The sequence below is a fragment of the Arachis stenosperma genome, chromosome 6, assembly GCF_014773155.1.
Source record: "Arachis stenosperma cultivar V10309 chromosome 6, arast.V10309.gnm1.PFL2, whole genome shotgun sequence".
Taxonomy (NCBI): Eukaryota; Viridiplantae; Streptophyta; class Magnoliopsida; order Fabales; family Fabaceae; genus Arachis; species Arachis stenosperma.
This window is the reverse complement of record NC_080382.1, coordinates 22,620,954-22,642,159: the sequence shown is the minus strand read 5'-3', so window position 1 is coordinate 22,642,159 and position 21,206 is coordinate 22,620,954. Positions and strand designations below refer to the sequence as shown.

Sequence of the window (21,206 nt, the reverse complement as noted above, 5' to 3'; positions counted from 1 at the left end):
ATGCTCAGTACCCCGTCACAGCTCTATCCCAATAGTTGGGAGGCACTCCGGTGATTCGATTTGATCTGCAAGCACTTGGGGATCCCATACTCTTGTCTTCTTTTTCCTTTCTGATATTGTTGGGGCTTCCCTCAATATGCACGACATTGGGGATCTGCACATCGTTGACAACCCTGGGGTTCGACTGTGGAACATGGCTTTCCCTCTTTCGACTTTATTCGGAGAGAGGAGGGATTTGATATTTATCCTACGTTAAAGTATCAGTCTCCACAGACGGCATCAATGTTCATTTGCTGACCTGAGTGAGGTGAGTGGAAGAATGAGACTGGCAACTCCAACATGCAATGCTGAACAGAAGATGACGAGAGTGGTACCTGCAATAACATTTCAACGGCCAAATCTGAAAATATTCAAAGAGGTGAGGTGAATTTTTGGTTGTGTACATACCTTTAGGAGAGCCCCGTACTCTCTCTTTGTAGTGGTTATGAGAATATATAAAAGATTTTCTAATTTAAAAAATTTTGAAAATTTTCTTCCTACTAAAATTTTAAGAAAGTTAATTGCAGAATTAAGGAGGATACCAGACCAAATCTTATCCTTCTTAGATTTAGAGGACCTACTATCTATGGGATCTTATCGTTGAGCCAGTTTAATTTATTATGACAAAAGACTGGAAGTCATGGTTAGGGATGGTAATGGGGTGGGTAGGGACAGTTTTTTGTCCTTTTTGACCCTGTCCTACCTTACAATAACCTGCATCGAATCCGTCCCATTTTTACCCGCGGGTAGTAAAAAGTTAAAACCTAACTCGTCCCTACCAGTTCTTATAATTATTAAAATCCAAAAAATAAAAATAAAATTTAAAATTTATATAACCATCATTACATACATAATATTATTAAAATATATATATATATAACGGGATAGATTTAACCTAAACTCGACTCTGCTCCGCCTCACCTAGGAACTCACCTCTTTAAAAATCTGCCCCTGTGTAAAGGCGGATAATTACCCGCCTCAAACAAATAGGAGGCAGGATGAATACCCACAAATTCAGGTAGTGTTACTACCCTTAGTCATAGTCCAAAACATTTATTATTATTATTTGGTTAAATATTATTTAGAATCCACTAATTCTACCAATTTTCATTTTATGTTGTTATTGAGAATCAATAGAAATATAGAATTGTTTTGTACACCTAATTTGATTATACTAGGAAAAAATATAAATAAGAGAGTTTAGTATGCAAGTATTTTTTGTGTGTACGATACTTAACTCTTATCATAACTAAAAGAGACATTTATTTTTTTAAACATAAGAAATCAGTCTTATATAGAATAAAACTTCTTACCCGTGAAATTTCTTATCCATTGAATTAAAAAAAGGAAAATATAAATAGATGATATAAAAATAATTTCTCATAAAATAAAATAAAAACAAATTCTCATCTCAAAAATTAAAATAAACAACATATATAAAATAAATAGCAAGTAATAACTATTCTAATTTGAAATGTTATTTTATAATTGTTTTTTAATGCAGTATTTCTTCTTTTAGAAAAACTGCATTGGTCATTAATTATAAAAATATTATGTATATATAAAAATTAATTATTATGTACTATGTATAAATATATAAATTATTATTAATATATATTTAATTATAAAAATTAATTTATTTTTAGTATGTGTTCTATAAAAATAAATAATTTAATAACTAATGTTTATGCATTGATTTGATCTAATGAGGTTATGAGGTGTCAATCACGCGTTAAACAAATTGTCTAGTCGAGACTATTATTACAAGTAAAACCCTGATTAGTGGGCCTTCCAAAATCTTATATTATAGTGTGGTTGATTAAAAAGGAGGAACTTCACATGGTCAAACCTAGTACAACTGTTGTTTCTCCTCTCTATGAGGATTGCAAGGGTTATACGCAGCTTAGTAGCAGCGCTCTCTGAAGACAGGATCTACGCTGTTTCCCCACGTGTTATGAAACATATCCAGAAGCCTATCAGCTGGCGTCAAACCTGCGATGTTAGTGCGAAGATGGTCATAAAGTTAAGAACAGCGCCACATTTTCCAAGGTTAAATTACTTACAACTGAACAATGTTGTTTTCACCTTAATGACATTCTAGTGCTCAAAGCAGGATGAACGAATAACGTTAAAGCTATCAGCTTATATACCTGTTCCAACGACGTCTTTTAATGGATCCAAAAAACTGGATTCGTTTAGGCCTCTCCTGTCCAAGCCATCCTGCAAAACAATATAAATAGAAGTCTGACGTAGTTCTAGACACCCAAGATAATGAAATCGGCAAAACAATTGGCTCTATCATTTATCAGCATCAAAGACACCTTCGCCCACTGCAACACATCTTCAGCCACATGCCGCAGTAATCTACCTTGAAATGGAGTCCTTAAACCAGTCATAGGAACCTAGACGTACAAATCACACAATTTTAGTCCACAGAAGAGGGCCTAGACCAACGACCACACTATATTCACTGGAATTTAATTCTTCCCGCATAAATGTTTGGCTTTGATTCACTAGTCATTACCATGTTCCTTAAATTCTGTCTCTCCTCGGGGGTCCAATGAACAATCATATCTAGAGCATTATGTAGGGAAACCTCGTCATATAGCAGACCTACCTGACATAGGAAAGATGACAACAATGATATGGGATTGCTTATTCTTGCCTGCAGACTATTAATATATACTTTTACTTTTAAGTTCACAATGTGAAGGAAAAACATGCAGGCGAATAGATCAATTACCCAAAATGCTGGCAGAGCACACAGCATGTCTGAAGTTCCCCCATCAGCACCCCTCATTTCCATGTACCTCTTGAGCCTGACCTACACAAAATTGAATACTCGGCCAACTTAGTAAACAGCAGGTAGATATACAAATTTCTTTGATGTTATACTTGGCCTCAACCTCGGGAAATATGGTCGTCAGATGATTTTCCCAGTCACTTAATGTTGGCACCTGACCTGGGATGGCAGGGAGTTTACCTGCCATGAAGTCCTGCACAAGATTCCATCAGCTAAGTACAGCTACTATGCTGTACAAATTACCAACTTGCTATCACTTCAACACATGCATAAAATTAAAACAATGTTGAACTAAAGAATAGTATGGCTGGAACTTGCAAGCGTAAGCTAGATATATCTGATTCTGAGAGATAAGAATAGAAGAGATAACCCGGAATGACATGCCACCGCAGTCAATGTACTTATTTTCCCGATAGACAAACATCATCGGTACATCTAGAGCATAATCAACATACTGCTCAAACCTATCAGAAGAACGAAAAATTAATCAAGATTCGTTATAGACAATTCCGATTGTTCAATTATCAATACTCTAAAGTTTTACTGAATGATTTATCCTAATAAAGTATCCTGTTTAGCAACACTGTGATCACAAACATAATTCTCTACCTGAATACTTCAAAAAAAAAAGTAAACCTACCCAAAAGTATCATCAAAAACAAAGGGCAGCATGCCTGTGCGACGTTTGTCAACTTGATTCACCTTATAGCTGTTTGCACCGCCACCAGGAAAAAAAAAAAAAAAGTGAGAAAATAATTGAACACAAATATTTGGGTGCTAAGGTGACTAATAATTCAGACAATTTTATAGACCTCCTTATGCTGAGGTAACCACTTGGGATGCCTCCACTGAAAGGCGAATTCGCAAACATAGCTGCTGCTAGCTGGTTAAAATAGTTGTTAGATACTGTAAGAATCTTGAACTTTCAACAATACTAGAATGAATTCTCACCGGCTGCAACGTAAGCCCAGTACGCATTTTCTTGATCATGTCTGCTTCAGAACTGTAGTCCAGGTTAACCTAAACTCATAGTTAGAAGGGAATATATAATATACATCGCCTATGCCAAGCTCACACAGACAATTCCTTGGTCACAGCTAAGTGGTTGAGGTATAAAATATTAAAGTATAAAATATTAAAAATTTCTCTCACCTGAACAGAGCAGGTCATTAACAATGCCTCAACTTGAGGTAAGCCATTATTGTTGAAGTAATTTTGCATAATGTCATACCGTACCTGGAAGAAGTCAATGTGCAAGTGAAATGCTGAAATAGGAGAAATTAGACATCATGCTACATCATGTTAGTTTAAAGTAACGCTAAGAAAGTTCCCTAGTGCAGCCAAGAAATGTATTGGTTTATCGTAACGCTACATCATGCTAGCAAACATCAAGAGTCCAAAAATAATCAGCTTTCCGCACGACCAATTATATTAGCAAATATCAAGAAGTAAACAAGATTGACAAGAAAGTCAAACTAACAGAAAGAGTGGTGCAACACATTGAGACAACACGAGGAAAATACTACGTAGCAATACAAAGAAAATCTTTGTAGTCTCACCACCCAATCATGTACGAGAGTTTGAAATTAACATAAAGGGATAGTGGTCCAAATTCTGGCAATCTCTGCAAATAGATTCAATTGGATCAAGATTATCTAAAGCAAGGAAGTTGGAAAAGTGAAAAAGTGAGAAGTTAATCATTCTTTAAGTTAAGATAGTGAGCACACATTTCATCAAAGTTGCACAATCAATGGTGAATTGGTGATTAACCCTTCACTTACCACTTTACCAACTTCCTCACTTTAGATGATCAAATTGGATTCAATTGCACTTCTTGATTCCAATGTTTGACTATAGGTAAAAAAAAAATATTACCTTAGGCACTCTAGGTATGTCTTGCGGTTTCCATTTAGGCTGGAAACCTAATCCCAAAAATCCAATTCCCATTTCCTCTCCAACAGTTTTCGCCTATGAAACAGAAGACAAAATGGATCCATCTCAAACTCACCTGAGGAGTTTATCAAATGCAATTATGTTCTAAATCTGATGGTCTGGAAAAATGAAGATGATGCTGCACTCTACATAATCAAACTGCCTTGTGGATTCATGCCATGCCAGAGAATTTAAGATACGGTTGGTTTGCATTTTCATTTTTTCTGTTTTTATTAGTGTTTTCTGCTCTTCTTTTTTTTCATTCGCAAAATATTAAAAACAGGAACCAGAGGAAATGAAAACAAAACCGCAAACCAAAGGCAGTCTTCTCGTACTGACCTGATAGAGGTGTGAATTAAGCTCATCACAAGTCTGATGCAATGTTTTAAAGGGAGTACCACTAAGCTCAAATTGACCACCGGGCTCCAATGATATGCTTCGATTGCCCTGGGGCAGAATGTTCTATTTATCAATCTCATGCATTCCCTTCACTTCATATGGATATCAAGAAACAGATTTCAAACAAGAATGGTAAAAAGATAAGCATTCAAGTAGGAACTCTACCTATAAAGGCATTATTAATTTTATAAATAAATAAAATTATGAAGGAGGAAGGGCTTGCCTTTTTGAGGCCTATGATATTGTCACCTTCCATTATTTTTTCCCATTCAAACCTTGCAGCAATGCCATTGAGTAAAGCTGCTATTTGTTTGTATTTAATTGGACGCAGGGTTTCAAATTCAAAAGCAAATTTCTCATGCTCTGTACCTATTCTGCAAGAAAAATACAATAAAAGGTAGGTGAATTACATCTGGCAAATGGAAATGGAATATATTCTGAACGAGAGGGAAAATCCTTGAAACACGCTAAGACCGTTAATGTTTTTTTTTATTGAGTGGCAATTAGATACGGCAGCTCAGCTCAGATGGAAAAGAAGTAAAGAACACCAGGACAAGAGAATAAAACAATAAGCAATATACAGTCGATGAACAAATCCAGTCTTGAAATAAGCAATACCACATTACATGATTTTTTGAATGTATTAAATGAAGTATGGACGCATGATAATAAGGCAGTGTTTGCTCAAAGAAATAACGTGGTGTGGTGAGAAATGGCGTAAACTAAAAGAGGAAAAGAAGTTAGGTGACCTCCACTCGTCTTTAGGCTTGCAACCAGAAGCAAAGTAGTTAATAAGATCATATTTTGTCAATGGCTGGTTGACCTTGAGAGGAGCCTCTGTGGCAGGTCCCGTAGCAACGATGACTCCATGCCTTACTCGTCTGCAAGATGCAGACGCTCTCTCTTTGTGAAAAACAACCATGGACGACCCTGATGATGCCCAATTCAGATGAAGGATTCCCATTATCAACTGAAACAACATGCACACACTGCACTTTACTTCACTTAATCGTGAAATTTTAATATTAAAAGTAAAAGAATTAAGAGAGATAAATATAAATAAAGTGCTATAAAAGTGGTGCATATAATATTTTTATAGTCAAGTCGCTGTATAAGTCCATTTCGAAAGGCATCTTCCTAGTTTGAATAATTTGCAATTACTATCACGAGCTACCAGTCCCATACAACGATTATTTCTTACTGACTGCAGCCAAGTTTTGACACTATAATGTCAAGTCTTGTCAATGAGCAAATCACAATGAACGATGCCTGTCTTCAGCTTATGATTGCCAAATCATAGTTTGGTCTAATGAAAAACCGAACTTTTACTATCTGCCATTTGGATTCATCTAGAATCTAAGAGTAAGATTTTGTCAAACATTTAAGTTGCTGTCCCAAACGGCCAAACCGTAGTTCCACTTTTTGCCAAAAGCACACAGTATCATAGGTTTTCTCTTCATCTTTTTCCTCCCAAGAAAAGAAATCAATCTTTTACTTAGGTTTGTTTGACAATAGATCAATCTTGGAAAATGACCAAATGAGCATCTGGAACGTATAAATAGAAGAAAAACAAAGCCAAGCTTGCTTGGTAATACTAGCAAAGCTAGCATGCATTAGTCCAAATACGAAACAAATATCTGCTTGAAATCAATCTTTTACTTAGGTTGGTTTGACAATAGAGTCAATAACACTAAAACCCTTGAAACTTGGAAAATGACCAAATGAGCACCTGGAACATATAAATAGAAGAAAAACAAAGCCAAGCTTGCTTGGTAATATTAGCAAAGCTAGCATCCATGCATTACTACAAATACGAAACAAATGTCTTAAGCAGACTGCAAATCAATGAAAGAAAGTTACCACAAACGAAAATTAATGGTTATTGTTGTCCAATCAACTTTAGTTGATAGATAGATAGAACTATAGAAGGAAGAATGAAGAAAGAGCGTAAGCAAGGATGTAACGAATTTTCCGTGGTCGGATGGATGTCACGATTTTTTCGTGGTTCCCAGGTTCTAATCAAGCATCGAATCAAATATACAGATATATTAGTAGAAATAGAAATAGAATATAGAAAATAGTCAAAATACAAATACAAAAGCATGGTATAGTCTTGATTGTGCTCCACGTGTCCTGGTAACGACACGTCAGTTTGTTGTCTCATCTGCTGTTATCTATAGAGTTGTTACTCGAGCTTTACAAGTGTCTTGCACCCTCAGTTTTGGGATACAGAGGAATCTCTTGACGTCGGTTATCGGTGATGAAGTCTGAATCACGACACATTGACGGATGAACCTTGGTCATTTAATGCACTATGCTGATAGAATGAGAATGGCCCAATCATTTGTTTCCACTTTCCCCTTTCCACTCAATTATAATGCCGAAAACAAGGCGATCGTATGCTCGGGCTGCAGCAAGTGATAATATGAAAGAAACAAACTAGCCTTGTATCCACCTTTCATCCCAATCCAAACTTATTAGACAAAAAAGATATGGTACTCTAGCACGTGCAGTAGTATTCTAGAAAGGGGCAACTCAAGCTCAAGCATCATAAAATCAGCAGATGATACTTAATTGATATGGGTATCATATATGATAGGAGTTAAATTTTGTCAGGGATAACCTTTGAATACCAATAACCGAAAAAGAAAAAAAAAATGGGACAAAGTTGTGCTGGACGGACGTCTCTATGAACTCGCGTTGTAAAAGTTATTACTTATGAGGGAATACACTGGGCCATCTTATTGATCTAAGAATGAGTACATCGTAACATTCTCCTCTAGATAAGTCTTTTCCAAAAGATAAAAGAACATGTTAAAGCAAAAATATAGTGCGCATTTTCCAAATTATTGTGCAGAAATCTTCAGGGAAGAGGAGTCATTCCCGGCATGATCCAGTCATCTGCTAAAAGCTTGAGAGTGCATTTTACTTCCTTGCTCTTTTCAAGAGGAAACGCAATGAAAAGAATCCAAGAGCAAAAGTTTGCCAAAACCAGCCTCTTGCATTAGAAGGATCGACCCTTTTAGCGAGGTGCCAAGCATAAATGGCTTCAAGGATATGTAAAGCTGTAGCTAAAAGGAAAATTAGTCTTATCATCCACATTGATCGAAAGACAAAAAGCGATATAGCTCTAAGAAAGACCACAATTCCAATGTCAGGTAAGAAAGCAGCAGAGGCGAGAGAGATCATTCCAATGACTGCAAACAGCCACACGTATATGGTAGGCCCGTCCAATGTCATCCTTTTCCTCTCTTGCCAGTATGCGATGGTAGAAGCCATCCCCTCTCGAGAGGACACCATGGGGACATAACCGATCTCCTCTCTGGCTTTGAGATAAGAGAAATAATGGGTGACCCCAACCTGTGAAAGAACGAATATGAATATGAATAAATTGGGAATACATGATGATATTGATAGTGGCCCAAGTAAATCTCCTCAGGACTGACCTTGTGTACTTCAGGGGGAAGGATGAATGGCTGAGGAAGCCACCACCGATTGAGCCATGGATATAATATTGTATAAACAGCCCAGCAAATCCTCCCAATAACAAGAGCACGATCGACAGCCAAACACTTCATTGGGAACTGGTAGTCCAAACTCCTGACGAGAGGTTCGATGAATTCAAAAGTATTGACAGGAGAACCTGAAAATAACAAAGAAAACCAGCTGAGGCCGAGGCCGAGGCCGTTTTCTCAAGGCTGCAAGTCAGAAATATGAAAATGAGTAGGTACCGTCAGATATGAAATATGCTTGGCCAGCCGCGTTGGGGAGCTTTCCCTTTCCCTCCCCAGGGATGTCATCCAAAAGCCCCATACTTGCCAAGATGAGAGCAAGAACAAGGTTGTCCACATAAACCCAATCTGTTTTGACAGTGTGGTGGCCAATCCGGAAGAGAAGGAGACCCAACTTGGCCATGGATACGATCCTAGGGAGGTGCCTGTCTTCGCCGGGTCCGTAGATTGCAGCAGGACGAACAGCGCAGGTGTAAAGACGCTTACCGGAGTTATTCTTGAGTGGGCGGGCGTTATTCTTGAGAACGAGCTGTTCGGCGATGGATTTGCTGCGGCCGTATGAATCGACGAGATGCTGATCAATTGGGAAATACGGCAGAGTCTCATCTCCGTTGACGATGGGTTGACCACCGAAGACTACATTGTAAGTGCTGCAATAGACGAGCCTTGTGATGCCGAGGTCGAGGCACGCGTCGAGCACGTGGCAGGTCCCGCTTATGTTGACCTCATCCACGCGCCCCATCTGAAGCATCTCTTTGCCCGACATTCCGAAGGCCGCCAGGTGGAACACACACTCCACCCCCTGCAGGGCCCTTTCCACCTCTTCTTTGCGCCCAACATCCCCTTTTTTAATTTAATACTTTTATTGTTAGCAGAGACCCACAGACTCGCAATCAGCTTTGTAAGGTGAAATGAAATGAAACCAAATTGCATGCAAAAAGAATATAAAATTAGAGTAACCTTGGATGAAGCGCACTCCCTTTTTCTCGAGAGCATGGGTAAATGGAGATGAGTGGCGGAGGTCAAAGGCTCGCACCTCCGCGGCACCTCTTCGGATCAGCTCCAAGCAAAGAGCTGCCCCTACGAATCCGAGCCCACCGGTCACCACGAAGACCTTCCCCTCTATCCCTTCGTTCTCGCTCAAGTGCATTCTCGATCCGACCTGATTCTGATCTGCTCGTCACCACCTTAAACACACACTAACGCTAAGACCAAGTCAGAACACAACAGAAAAGAACGGGCAAAGAAACACTTTCGTTACTCGAGATTACATTTAAAAAAGTATAGGCAGTAATGAAAATATTAAGATTTAGATAAATAATTTAAAAATCGGAAAAGCTCTGCATACAAGCCATTAGCGCTTGTATGCTTTACAAGTTTATTAAACAATAAATTTAAAATGCGCACTCTTCCACCTTCGTTGATTACACGCGCTATATAATATGCCGCGTATATCTAACTTCCAAATTTAAAATATTTGTTTCCTTCTTCGTTTTCGTTATTTTGAGATTTGGTTGTTCTTCTTCTCGCGCGTCTTCCCTCATTCTTCTCCATCGATCTTTTCCTCTTCTTTTCTCACTGGTATGTTCTTCGTTTACGTTCTCTTTTTCTCTCTCTGCAACTCCAGCTTCGTTTTCTCTTTTGATTTGTTGTTTTCTGAAATCAAAGTTCGAACTCGTTTTGAAGATGATGGATCCTTCAAGCTCAGATTCTGCGCTGAATCCAGGAGATGTGGATTATGAATTTGAATCTAACGAAGTTCCTGAGATTTGATTTACAGTAATTTGTATAGCATTGTGTAGTTTAAAAATTGCTGAACATTGTTTAATTACCTGGAATTTATAGCAGACGCTCGGGTGTAGATCAATTCTTCTTTGGGTGTATTTTAGCTATAAGTGTGGGTGTATATACACTTTACTGGTTTTTTGTTATTTTTAATTGAGTTGTTGTTGTTCAGGTGTATTATATCAGACATGATTGGGTGTGTTTTTAGTTTTTGACATGGTGTATTCTGCAGCCTGTGTATTGACAGTTTATGGCTTTAAAGGTCATTTTGTAGTTGAATTGTTTCGGTTCGGGTGTATCATATTAGACATGATTGGGTGTATTTTTATCATATCTATGGGTGTATTCACAGTTCTGACCAGGTGTATTCTGCAGCCTCTCTCTGTTGTTGATGACGAGCTTGTTCCGAAGGTCGGAATGACCTTTACGACCCTTGAAGATGCCGAAAAATTTTACAGGAACTACGCCAAGGTTGCAGGTTTCTCTACAAGAGTTCGGTGCACAAATAGGAAGAAAAACGAGATTAAGAATCAACTGATTACATGTAGCAGAGAGGGAAAATGGAAATCTAAAATATCTCCAACCGAGAAGACCAATCCGACAGCCGGTTTAAACTGTCCTGCAAGAATTTATATACACACATTGAAGGATGTCGGTGCTTGGATCATTTCAAAGGTTGTGCTGGATCATTCACACCCCTGCTGTCCAAGCAAAGCAGAGATGCTCAAACAGCACAGGGAACTAAGCATGTCCATTCGTCGTACGATAGAGAATAACGACGAGGCCGGTATCAGACCAAGCAAAACCTACCAATCATTTGTTGCGGCTGCCGGGGGTCACCGCGAGTTAAACTTTATCGAAAAGGACGTGAGGAATTACATTACCAGGGAAGTGCGGAATGTTTCCGAACAAGAAGATGCAAAGGAATTCGGGAAATATTTGTTACGAATGAAAGAGAAGAATCCGAATTTCTTTTTTGAGCTCGAACTCGAGGAGGATCAATCGATTAAGCTGGCTTTTTGGGCCGACGCAAGAAGCAGAGCCGCGTTTGACTATTTCGGAGACGTCATTTCATTCGACACCACTTACAATACAAACAGGTAACAAAATGTCCCTGTTTATGATGCTAAATTAATTTATTTTTACGAATCCGCAGCAGAGGTGTATATTGGCTGTCTCATTGGGTGTATTCAAAGCATTTGTTGGGGTGTACCTAATGATTTTGCATTCTGGACCATGGTAATTCGTTTCAGGTATAATTTGGTCTGTGGTTCTTTTGTCGGGGTGAATCACCACGGTCAGTCAACACTTCTCGGATGCTCTTTGATGAAGAACGAAGAAATTGAATCATTCAAATGGTTATTTCAATGCTGGCTTCGTTGCATGGGAGGAAACGCTCCGAAAGGGTTTCTCATCGATCAGTGCGCATCAATGAAAAGGGCTTTAGAGTCCTGTATGCCAACAACAGTTCACCGCTGGTGTATTTGGCACATCATGAAGAAGATTCCAAGCAAATTAAACGGGTACAAGGGACATGCCGATATCGAACAACAAATGAGCCATGTTGTTTGGAACTCTCACAGCAAAGACTCATTCGATAGGAATTGGAACGATTTTCTGGTGAATTTTGGTCTTGCGGACAACAAGTGGCTTTCAGGTAATGTGTTTTTAAAATCTGCAGCAGAGGTGTAAATTGTAGGATCACTCGGGTGTATTTTACTGTGTGTGTTCGGGTGTATTATGCAGATCTGTACGAAGACCGTCACATATGGGTTCCTATCTATCTGGACCACCACTTCTGGGCAGGGATGAGAAGCACACAAAGGAGCGAGAGCATGCATTCATTTTTTAACAAGTACATCACCCGGAACAGCTCGCTCATTCAGTTCGTCAAACAGTACGATAATTGCCTCGGAAGCAGGGAGCAAGCAGAGAGAGAATCAGATGCTGCAGATTTTCATACGGTCATACCGTGTGCAACCAAATCCTCCATCGAAGCTCAGTTTCAAGATGTGTACACCCACGCAAAGTTTAGGGAAGTCCAAGCCCAATTCAGAGGAAAGGCGAATTGCATCACCAGATTAAAGAATTCCGCTCTAGGCTATTCAGTATACGAAGTCGGAGAACAAGTTTCCAGCTCAATATTCGACAAGTTCACGGTTACCTACGACTCAGTTGCAGCCGAGGTAAAATGCCAATGCTTATTATTCGAGTCGAGAGGGATACTGTGCCGTCACGCACTAAGCGTTTTAAGCTTCGAACAAGTAAGCCAAGTGTCCCCTAGATACATACTAGAACGATGGAGCAAGAAGGTAAAGAGGCGACACACACACATCAAGAGCAGCCACGACGAGCCACTAATGGAGCCAAGAAGCAAGAGGTTCGACCAATTGGTTTTTCGTTCGCAAAATATTTGCGAATTTGCCTCCGAATCGGAGGAGCTGACTGCAATTCTGCACCGTGCGTACGATAACGTCATGGCCGAGATGGAAGCAATAAAAGGCAAAAGGAAGGGGACATCTTCTTTATCCCACGAAGACGCCAACTTGGAATCCGTTAACGAGCTTCAAAGCCCGCCAAGGATTCGAACAAGAGGACGTCCAAAAAACAGGCTAGGTTCAAAGCTGGAGAAACATATTGCAAATGCCACAAAGAAGAAGAAGACGAAAGTTTTAAGCGAGGTAAATGTAATGTTCTTTAAATTTGTGGCGATTGAGTTTATTTTTCTAGTTAATAGTTTAGCTAATGTGTGAGTGTTATATTCAGATAAACCTGTTTGATGCTGTATCAGCGGCGCATTCAAGTTGCAGCCAATATCAGGGACAAGTTATAAATTATCAGTTCAGGGTACCAGCAGCAGGGGATAACTCTTTGGGTGTATAGTTATAAAGAGTATGGGTGTAAAATCACTGTTACTTTTGGGTGTATTTTTGTTAATTGACAATTTACATATAGACACATATATAGATACATATAGAACAAAAGCTGTAAAAATTCACAGGTTATGGGCGTATATTTCAGTTGATGTTTTTTTTTCATATTTTAGTACATGTAATTCATTCATTTTGAATACAGCACAGACAATTGGGTGTATATTTTATTCAACCTCGGGTGTATTATTAGACTTGCGTTGGGTGTAACAGTTTATAATATGCGTATGCTTTGATTTTTTGCTTTATGTTTTACCACCTGTAATACAGTTTTTGAATACATCACAGACAGTTTATCAGCACAGATAGTTTAACTATGGGAAAAAATATACATGGAATAGAAGTTGTTGATAAATGGCAAACATTTAAATCATTTGTTCAATTTACAAACTACCCAGTTTCTATATCAGCAGAATTAATCTGACAAAACGGACTCAATAATACAGAGGATGGCTTTGACAGTCTTATGGCACTACTCTCTCTAATTGCCCGATCTCTCTGTGTATTCAACTCACTGAATAGTATCCGGGAAGCATACTCCACTCTATAGTGGTCCACCTCCTCCTACAATTAAAAAGTATGTTATGTTTAAACAGAAATATTAATTCAGTAAAGTAATACAGAGTTATATAGTTCTAAAGACAGTTACCTGTGTCCAATTATCCCATTCATACTTCCCCTTTTTAATGTTTTCCGGCTCTATTAACTCAAGCCACTTCATTACGTAGATAGCGCAGTCATAGCTGAAAACGAAGAAAATAAATTACAAATCTCATTTAGGAAAGTTTAATGTTCAGAGTCACAAATTTATACCTTGTTTTTTGGCCTGAAATTTTAACATATGGTGCTTTAATTTCCTTCTCCTTCTCGCCTTTCTCGAGAGGTTTCCCGCCGGCATATGTTATCAATCTTGAAAATACATATCCCTTAAATACCAAAACAAATCAGTAATACACCCGAATGAATGGACAAGACACACCCAACTTAATATGGAATATACACCCAATTGAATATGGAATATACACCCAACTCAACTTTCAAAATAGACCTATCTATTAAAGTAAAGAAGACAGAGGGAACTTACAGTGAATTTATTAATGTCCTTTCTCTCAGCGCTTGGAGCTTTTTTGTGTAGCGGGTCAAGTATTTGACATTTTCGCGTTCTTGTATTTATTAGCCATAACCACCAATGTCCCGAGTGGCAAACAGGAGCAAAAATTTGAAGGATTGCCACATTTCAACAGTCTGTTATTTTATTTGGCATATAAGTAAATAAGCGTACTAACAAATTTACGAAACAAAAACTTACATATGGATGCGAACTTAATTTTTTTCTATCTATGAAGTGAATGAAACTCGGGTAGGCTTCCACCCTGAATTCTCTGTTCGTTTTCGGAGATATGAATTTCCCCCTTGGGTGATCCGAAAGTGCCATGCTCTGCAAGAATTGCAATACAAGAAATGAAAACATGAAAATAAACAACTTACACCCCAATCTAAGCTAAAAAAATACACCCAAATCAATCCATAAAATACACCCAAAGTTCGTAGAAGTAACACTTACCACAATATCGGGGGGGAGACAGTATATTTGTGCCTGAAACCTGTTTTCCTTTTTCTGGTTTAGGATGAGGCAGATGGCAGATACAATCTAGAAATCAATTTTAAATTAATAAACATTGCAGTTGACTTTGGTGTAAAAACATTAATGTTAGTCTAAAATTACCTGAGATTCTATATCACTTTTTGCCTGGAGGGATGCAAGGTGCGTTCTCATCAAAATGTATTCTCCTTGGCCAGTCAGAGTGCATATCTCCTCAAACTCATCAGTATTGCCCTTTGCATCTTCCTTTAGTCTCGTCCCCCAGATGTAGCACTTTTCTTTCATATCATCCGAAATTTGATTTATTACCCCCGGGGTTTCAAACTTTGCAGAACTTTCTCCCCCAGTCTCCCTCTGAATTTGTGGACTTTCGTCTTTTCCCTTTGACGCACTGCTTGCTAACTTTTGGACCAAACTGTCCAATTGTTCTAGCATAGTTGCAGTTTCTGGAGATTTTTCCCTTTCTGTCTCCTGCGTCGACGCCCCCTCCTGGCTTGAATCTGTCAATCCGAGGCTGAATGATGGCATCCCCGGATCTGTTTTAGGAACATAGCTTGCTGTCCGTGCCATCATCAGCAGGGCAGCAGCGTCTTCGGCGTCTGGATGACTGCATCATTATGTATAAGAATAAGAGTAAGAATAAGAATATACGGATGAACAAGCAAAGATTGATTCTAGTCTAATTAACTTACATTTTTGTTGGAGCTGGGGGAAGCTTGGGTGTTGTTTCTTGAAGTTGTTTGGGGGTTTCAGGAGTGCTGCACAGTTACACAAAATCGATCAGGAAGAGTATACACCCAAACTCTTAGCAAATATACACCCAAACCCTAAACAAATATACACCCAATACTATTTTCTTACGTTTCTCTAGCCCCTTCAATCTGTAGCATAGGGGTTGGTTCGGAATCTGCGTCAGTGGTTGTTTGCTGGGATGGCGGCACAAAAAACTGGATCGGGACTCTAAACAAGAATAAAAATGAAAGGTTAACAACGTATTTGAAAATAATAAGGTTATAAGGTTGAAATATTCTTGGATAACTCACATTGCAAGCGCTTCCGACGGCGTTTGTTCCCTAACAACCATCATATTCGAATCATCCGGAGTCAACCTAAAATACACCCAAAGAAGGTCAAAAAATACACCCGAACAATTCAAAAAGAAGACGGGCTTTGTTTTTTGAGAACTTACATAATTGCAGTTTTTGCTTTTTTTTGCTGCCTTTTTTTTCTTGAATAAAATAATAAAGGGCTTTTTTTTCTAAAAAAAATATATACAGAATTAGAAGTAGAAGTTATTAGAAGAACAAAAGTAACGGTTATTTGAAAGAGAAATTACATGCTCTGAGACGGCTGGTTTACACTACTCTGTTCTGTGCGTCCTTGAGAGGAAGGATCATCACTTCCCAAGTTCACAGCCGGTAGTCTAAACAGATTTCATGTTATTCAAACGAAATATACATCCAACTTAGTAAACAAGATACAACCAACTTGATCCACAAAATACACGCATATTGTTTCACAGAATACATCCAAATCATGATAACAAGATTTTATTAAATAATAAAGCTTCTTACGTTTCAGAGGACACATAGCGACCTTCTGTCGATCGCAGGTCAGCCTGGTTGTCCCTGCAAAATAAGATACAATTATTAGCAAACAAAAGACACCAAAATCTCAAATACACAACACAGCAAGACATACCCCTCTGCAACAGATTTATGAACGTTTTCCCCTAGCAATTCATCAAGTTCGTCACTTGATATTTCATATGTCTCACTACATTCATAAAATAAGACGTTAACAAAAATAATTACGATGAAAGACCGTAGTATAGCTTATGAGGTACTGTACCCGTAAAAGTATTGATCTTCTTCAGGAGGTGAATCCTCCACAACTACTTTTTTCTTTTTTTGTGGTGTTCTGGGTGGAAAAAAAAAACAGTACCAATCAGAAATAAAAAATTAATTTTATCACAGAATATTAATGAAAGAAGTGCTTACTCTTTTGGTGTTGTTTTTGTTTTTTTCTTTTTCTTCTCCTTCTTCCCAGGTGATGATTCTTCGCTCCTATAAGTCAATAAAAGACACCTCAGTTAATACACAAAATCTTTATAAAGAAGCCAAAAGAAAGGAGTAATAATTTCAGGATATTACTCATCACTTGGTTCAGATTCAGATTCTGAATCAGAATCTGAGTCCTCTTGCCTCTGCTTTCTTTTTCTTGAGTCCATTCTACAGACAAACAATTGTCATTTAGAACATACTAAAAATACACCCAAATGGATTCACGAGATACACCTAACTAAATATACAATATACACCCAAAACAGCAAACGAAACACACCCTGCTTAATAAGCTACATACACCCAACGTGGACAAACAAAATACACCCAAACCGAAAAAGAAATTACACCCAAGTATGGTACTTACTTTTTCCCCTTTTTGCCGGGGTGTTTAATTCCCGAATCCTCCGAGTCTTCTTGAGCCTCAGACTCAGAGGTAGAAGTGTCACTGTCAGTAGTTTCTGTCTCCGAAGACGATGTTGAGCTCGCCTTCCTTTTTTTTGTTTTTTTTATTTCTTGTTTTTTTTGTTTTTTTTGTTTTTTTCTCATTTTTTCTTTTGTCTCTGCCAAATTCAGAATCCCCTGAAACATGAGATATTTTAGTTAGCACCATTCGGGTAAATAAAATACACCAACTTATTATGATTACTCACCAAATTTCCTCTCTCTCTGCATTCATTCTTTCCACCAACTGCTCCTTAGTCCAGTTGGCAATCCATGGCTTTGGTGGTCTTTCAACCCTGTTCTTGCCTTTGTTTTTTGAAAGATGAAAGTAGATTATCATCAGGGCGAAGAGGCAGCCATTGATTGCCTTCTTCTTCTTCTCTTGATAGTCTGTTATGCCCTTGATCATGAAGGTCAAAACATGCCCCCCCCCCCAGTTTCTCTCCTTTATGTCGTCCATCTTAAAAATTGGGACCAGGTGCACGGGCGATATTTTGTTTATCGTCGTTGGCAAAAGGAACGCCATCTGTATGTAGAGGATGAATATCCTCTTGAACATCAGGCGTTCCTCTTCGTTGCCAACGCCGATGTCCATCATTTCATCGGTAAGACTTTTGAGGGTCTTACCCTGGAATCTTCTATAAATTATTTTGTCATCATCAGAAAGTTTCTTATAGTCAACTTTCTCAGGAAATAGATCTCCTACAAAAAGGAAGACAACAAAGCATCCAAGTCGGTTCAAATACACCCAAGCATCAGGTTAATATACACCCAAGCAACAACCTAATATACATCTATAATTTTGAGCTAATTACCTGTTGCATTGATGCCAAGCGCATCACCTATTTTTTTTGGGGTTATATGGAAAGAACCATATCCTGTCTTCAGTTTGTTCTCCCCAAGTTTGAAGTTGTTTGCCAGCTCCCTTAAGAGTTGGTGATCCACCCTCAGTGGTGGGATGTGCATCAACCCACCAAATCCAAGATCCCTCACAATCGCCTTCTTCTCCTCAGTCATGTTTCTGAACTTATCATTCAGGAGATGTGTGGCACATTTCAGGTCTTTAGTTTGGTTTCTTGCTGCTATTTTCTCTGAAACTAAAAATACACCCAAAGATATCAGTAATATACACCCATATATATATGACTCAGATACACCCATTGATAACAATAAGATACATTCATTGATAACAGTAAGATACACCCATATATATGAGTCAGATACACCCAAAGATATTCGCAAGATACATCCATTGACAACAGTGAGATACACCCATAGATATTATTCAGATACACCCAAAGATGTCAAAGAAGATACACCCATTGATTACAGTGAGATACACCCATAGATATTATTCAGATACATCCATATAGATATCAGACAGATATCATTCAACCATGCTTCAATATAAAGCCACATTACAAGGTTAAGCAGTTTACACCCCCGAATCTACGGAATAAACCCCCAAAATCAACAAAATAGCAGGAGAACTTAGAATAACAATGTAGAACGACGTAGAACTTAGAAGAACGACGTATAACTTAGAAGAACGACGTATAACAAAGAAGCAAGAGTAATAGTAAACCCTAGAAGAACGACGTAGAAGAAAAGTAAAATATACAGTATTTTAATGGACTTACGTTGAGTATTCTTGGTTTGTTTTTTCTTCAGATTCTTCACAAAGAGGTTGATGGTGTTTTGATGCAGTTTTCGAACTACGATTTCTATATTTTGAAACTTGATTTTCGCTCGAAAATGAGAAGGTTTCGTTATTTTGAAAGTGCCTTGAGAAATGGAAGAAGTGGAAGAAGTGGAAGAGTCTGCCATACGTAACCGTTCGAATGTTGAGCGCGTGATTTTGACGCGCCATCTTATCTCTCTTCATGCGCGTGATTCGTGTTTGGGCTGGGCCAACTTGTTTGCTTGTAGGCTTGTATGTGTAGCAGGCCCGTTTAAAAATATAGTATATATTTTTTTCTGTAATTAAAAAGTATAGTGTATTTTGATTTGGTTAGCTGTTGTTTATAGCATTTATTTTTGTAATGGACGATTAAAAATTTAAAATTAAATCTAATCAGTAAATTAAATCGAATATCTAAAATATTTATTATAAATATTATATGTATAAATAAATCAGCCAAATGTTTTATATTAGCTATTGCATAAGGTGAAAATTTCACGTGAATTTATCTTTATATAAAGTTAGTATTTAAAACTTATTTAATAATAATTTAACTAAATTTGTTTATTTATCTAATGCTTTTTAGTTATTAATTTTATATAAAAACAACTAATTATATTTGAATCTCTATCATTGCATAAATACTTTTTTTAACTTTTTTTAATATGTAAATTATTTTCTAATTAATTACTTTAGTCTCTCAATAGTTAACTATTTTAGACCATTGCCATTGAAAAGCTCATTACAATTTTTATTTATAGTCCATTTATTATAAAAGTACCTTTACATCAAATATTTATTATTTTTTACAATAATATTATTAATATTTATAAATTAAAAAAATTCACTATTATAAAATAATTAATATTAAAAAAATTAAAAACTTTATAAATAATAATAATATACAATATATAATTTGAGCTTAAACTAATTTGCAACATTATTTAATATAAAAAAAATATAGTTAAACTATATAATTGATGATATGTATTGTGAAAAATATCCGTAGAACTTTGCAAGTAATTGAAAAAGAATTGAATTAATTTGGATCTATTTTTTGAAAAAAAAATAGTTTTATGAATTTGAAAAAAAATTGAAGAAAATTAGAAGAAATTATAAGAATAGAAGTATATGTAAATAGTATATATAGAATAACAAAATATTAATTTATTAATAATAATGATAATACAATCACAGTTATATATTTTTATTAATAGATATGTAATATATAATACAATTTCACTACATATTCGGTCTTTTTAACAATTAAATTAACCCAAAATCAACAAAATCCACTCCACATACGCATGAAATCAGGTCGTTTGTGTTTTTTTATGCGTCTCCTCCTCCTTCTATCGGTAAGAAGAGTTTTAAATTATGCAAAATTTATTAAAAAAAATAACATTAAAATTTTTTAACAATAACACATTCATTTATTAGTTTTTAACACCAAAATTTTGTTATAAAAGTACAAAAATATCTTCTTTAATTCTATACATTTATATACTGTATTACAATTTTATTTACTTAAATAAATATAGATTATTCTTCTTCTTACTAATTCTGCAATATTATATTTTTTTTACTTTTTTCTTATTTTTAGTATTTTTAATAGAATAAAACAAAAAAATGAAAAAATAAATACTAGTAGAAGATAAACAAAACGAATCATTGAACTCATAATCGTTGTATGGAACATATGCTAGAATTAAAATCATCATTGATGAATGTTCTATTTCTTTATAATTCTAAATTATTAATGATAGAATTATTAAATAAAATGTATGAATAATAAATAACAAATAATAAAATAATTAATTATAATTAGGGAGTAGATTTTAAAATTAAATGATATATAAAAGACAAATTAATAAATAAAATTAAAGAAGTGTTATTTTGATAATTATTAAAAAAATTTTAAAAATATTTAAAAAAATATTAGAGGACTAACAAAATTTATTTTTATTATCATTTTTAACTATCAACTCAAATTTTTTAGTCTATTAATCCAACAA

At 36.6% G+C, this 21,206-nt stretch overlaps 2 protein-coding genes across 2 annotated transcripts; both read right to left on the bottom strand.

Moving 5' to 3' along the window:
• Positions 1–1,740: 1,740 nt before the first annotated feature.
• LOC130933889 (glutamate--cysteine ligase, chloroplastic-like) lies at positions 1,741–5,221 on the bottom strand (the record flags this gene model as incomplete). Its single annotated transcript, XM_057863495.1, has 13 exons — positions 1,741–2,031; positions 2,190–2,259; positions 2,361–2,441; positions 2,564–2,656; positions 2,783–2,863; positions 2,946–3,035; positions 3,213–3,306; positions 3,483–3,551; positions 3,655–3,725; positions 3,794–3,862; positions 3,995–4,078; positions 4,718–4,810; positions 5,114–5,221. Coding segments are annotated over 13 exons (1,092 nt in total), but the record flags the coding sequence as incomplete, so codon positions are not given.
• A 2,668-nt stretch (positions 5,222–7,889) lies between these two features.
• Positions 7,890–9,939, bottom strand: LOC130932399 (uncharacterized). The gene is made up of 4 exons (XM_057861718.1): positions 9,646–9,939; positions 8,905–9,528; positions 8,620–8,816; positions 7,890–8,533 (listed from the first exon to the last, which is right to left on the bottom strand). Exons 1-4 carry the CDS (start codon positions 9,833–9,835, stop codon positions 8,099–8,101), a joined length of 1,446 nt encoding a protein of 481 aa, XP_057717701.1. The 5' UTR covers positions 9,836–9,939; the 3' UTR covers positions 7,890–8,098.
• Positions 9,940–21,206: the final 11,267 nt, after the last annotated feature.

Coding starts and splice junctions, on each gene's coding strand:
- LOC130932399 (XM_057861718.1), bottom strand. CDS start 9,835: ATGCACTTGAGCGAGAACGAAGGGATAGAGGGGAAGGTCTTCGTGGTG. Junction 8,817..8,904: donor AGCATATTTCATATCTGACG/GTACCTACTCAT, acceptor TGTTATTTTCAG/GTTCTCCTGTCAATACTTTT. Junction 8,534..8,619: donor TTCCCCCTGAAGTACACAAG/GTCAGTCCTGAG, acceptor GTTCTTTCACAG/GTTGGGGTCACCCATTATTT.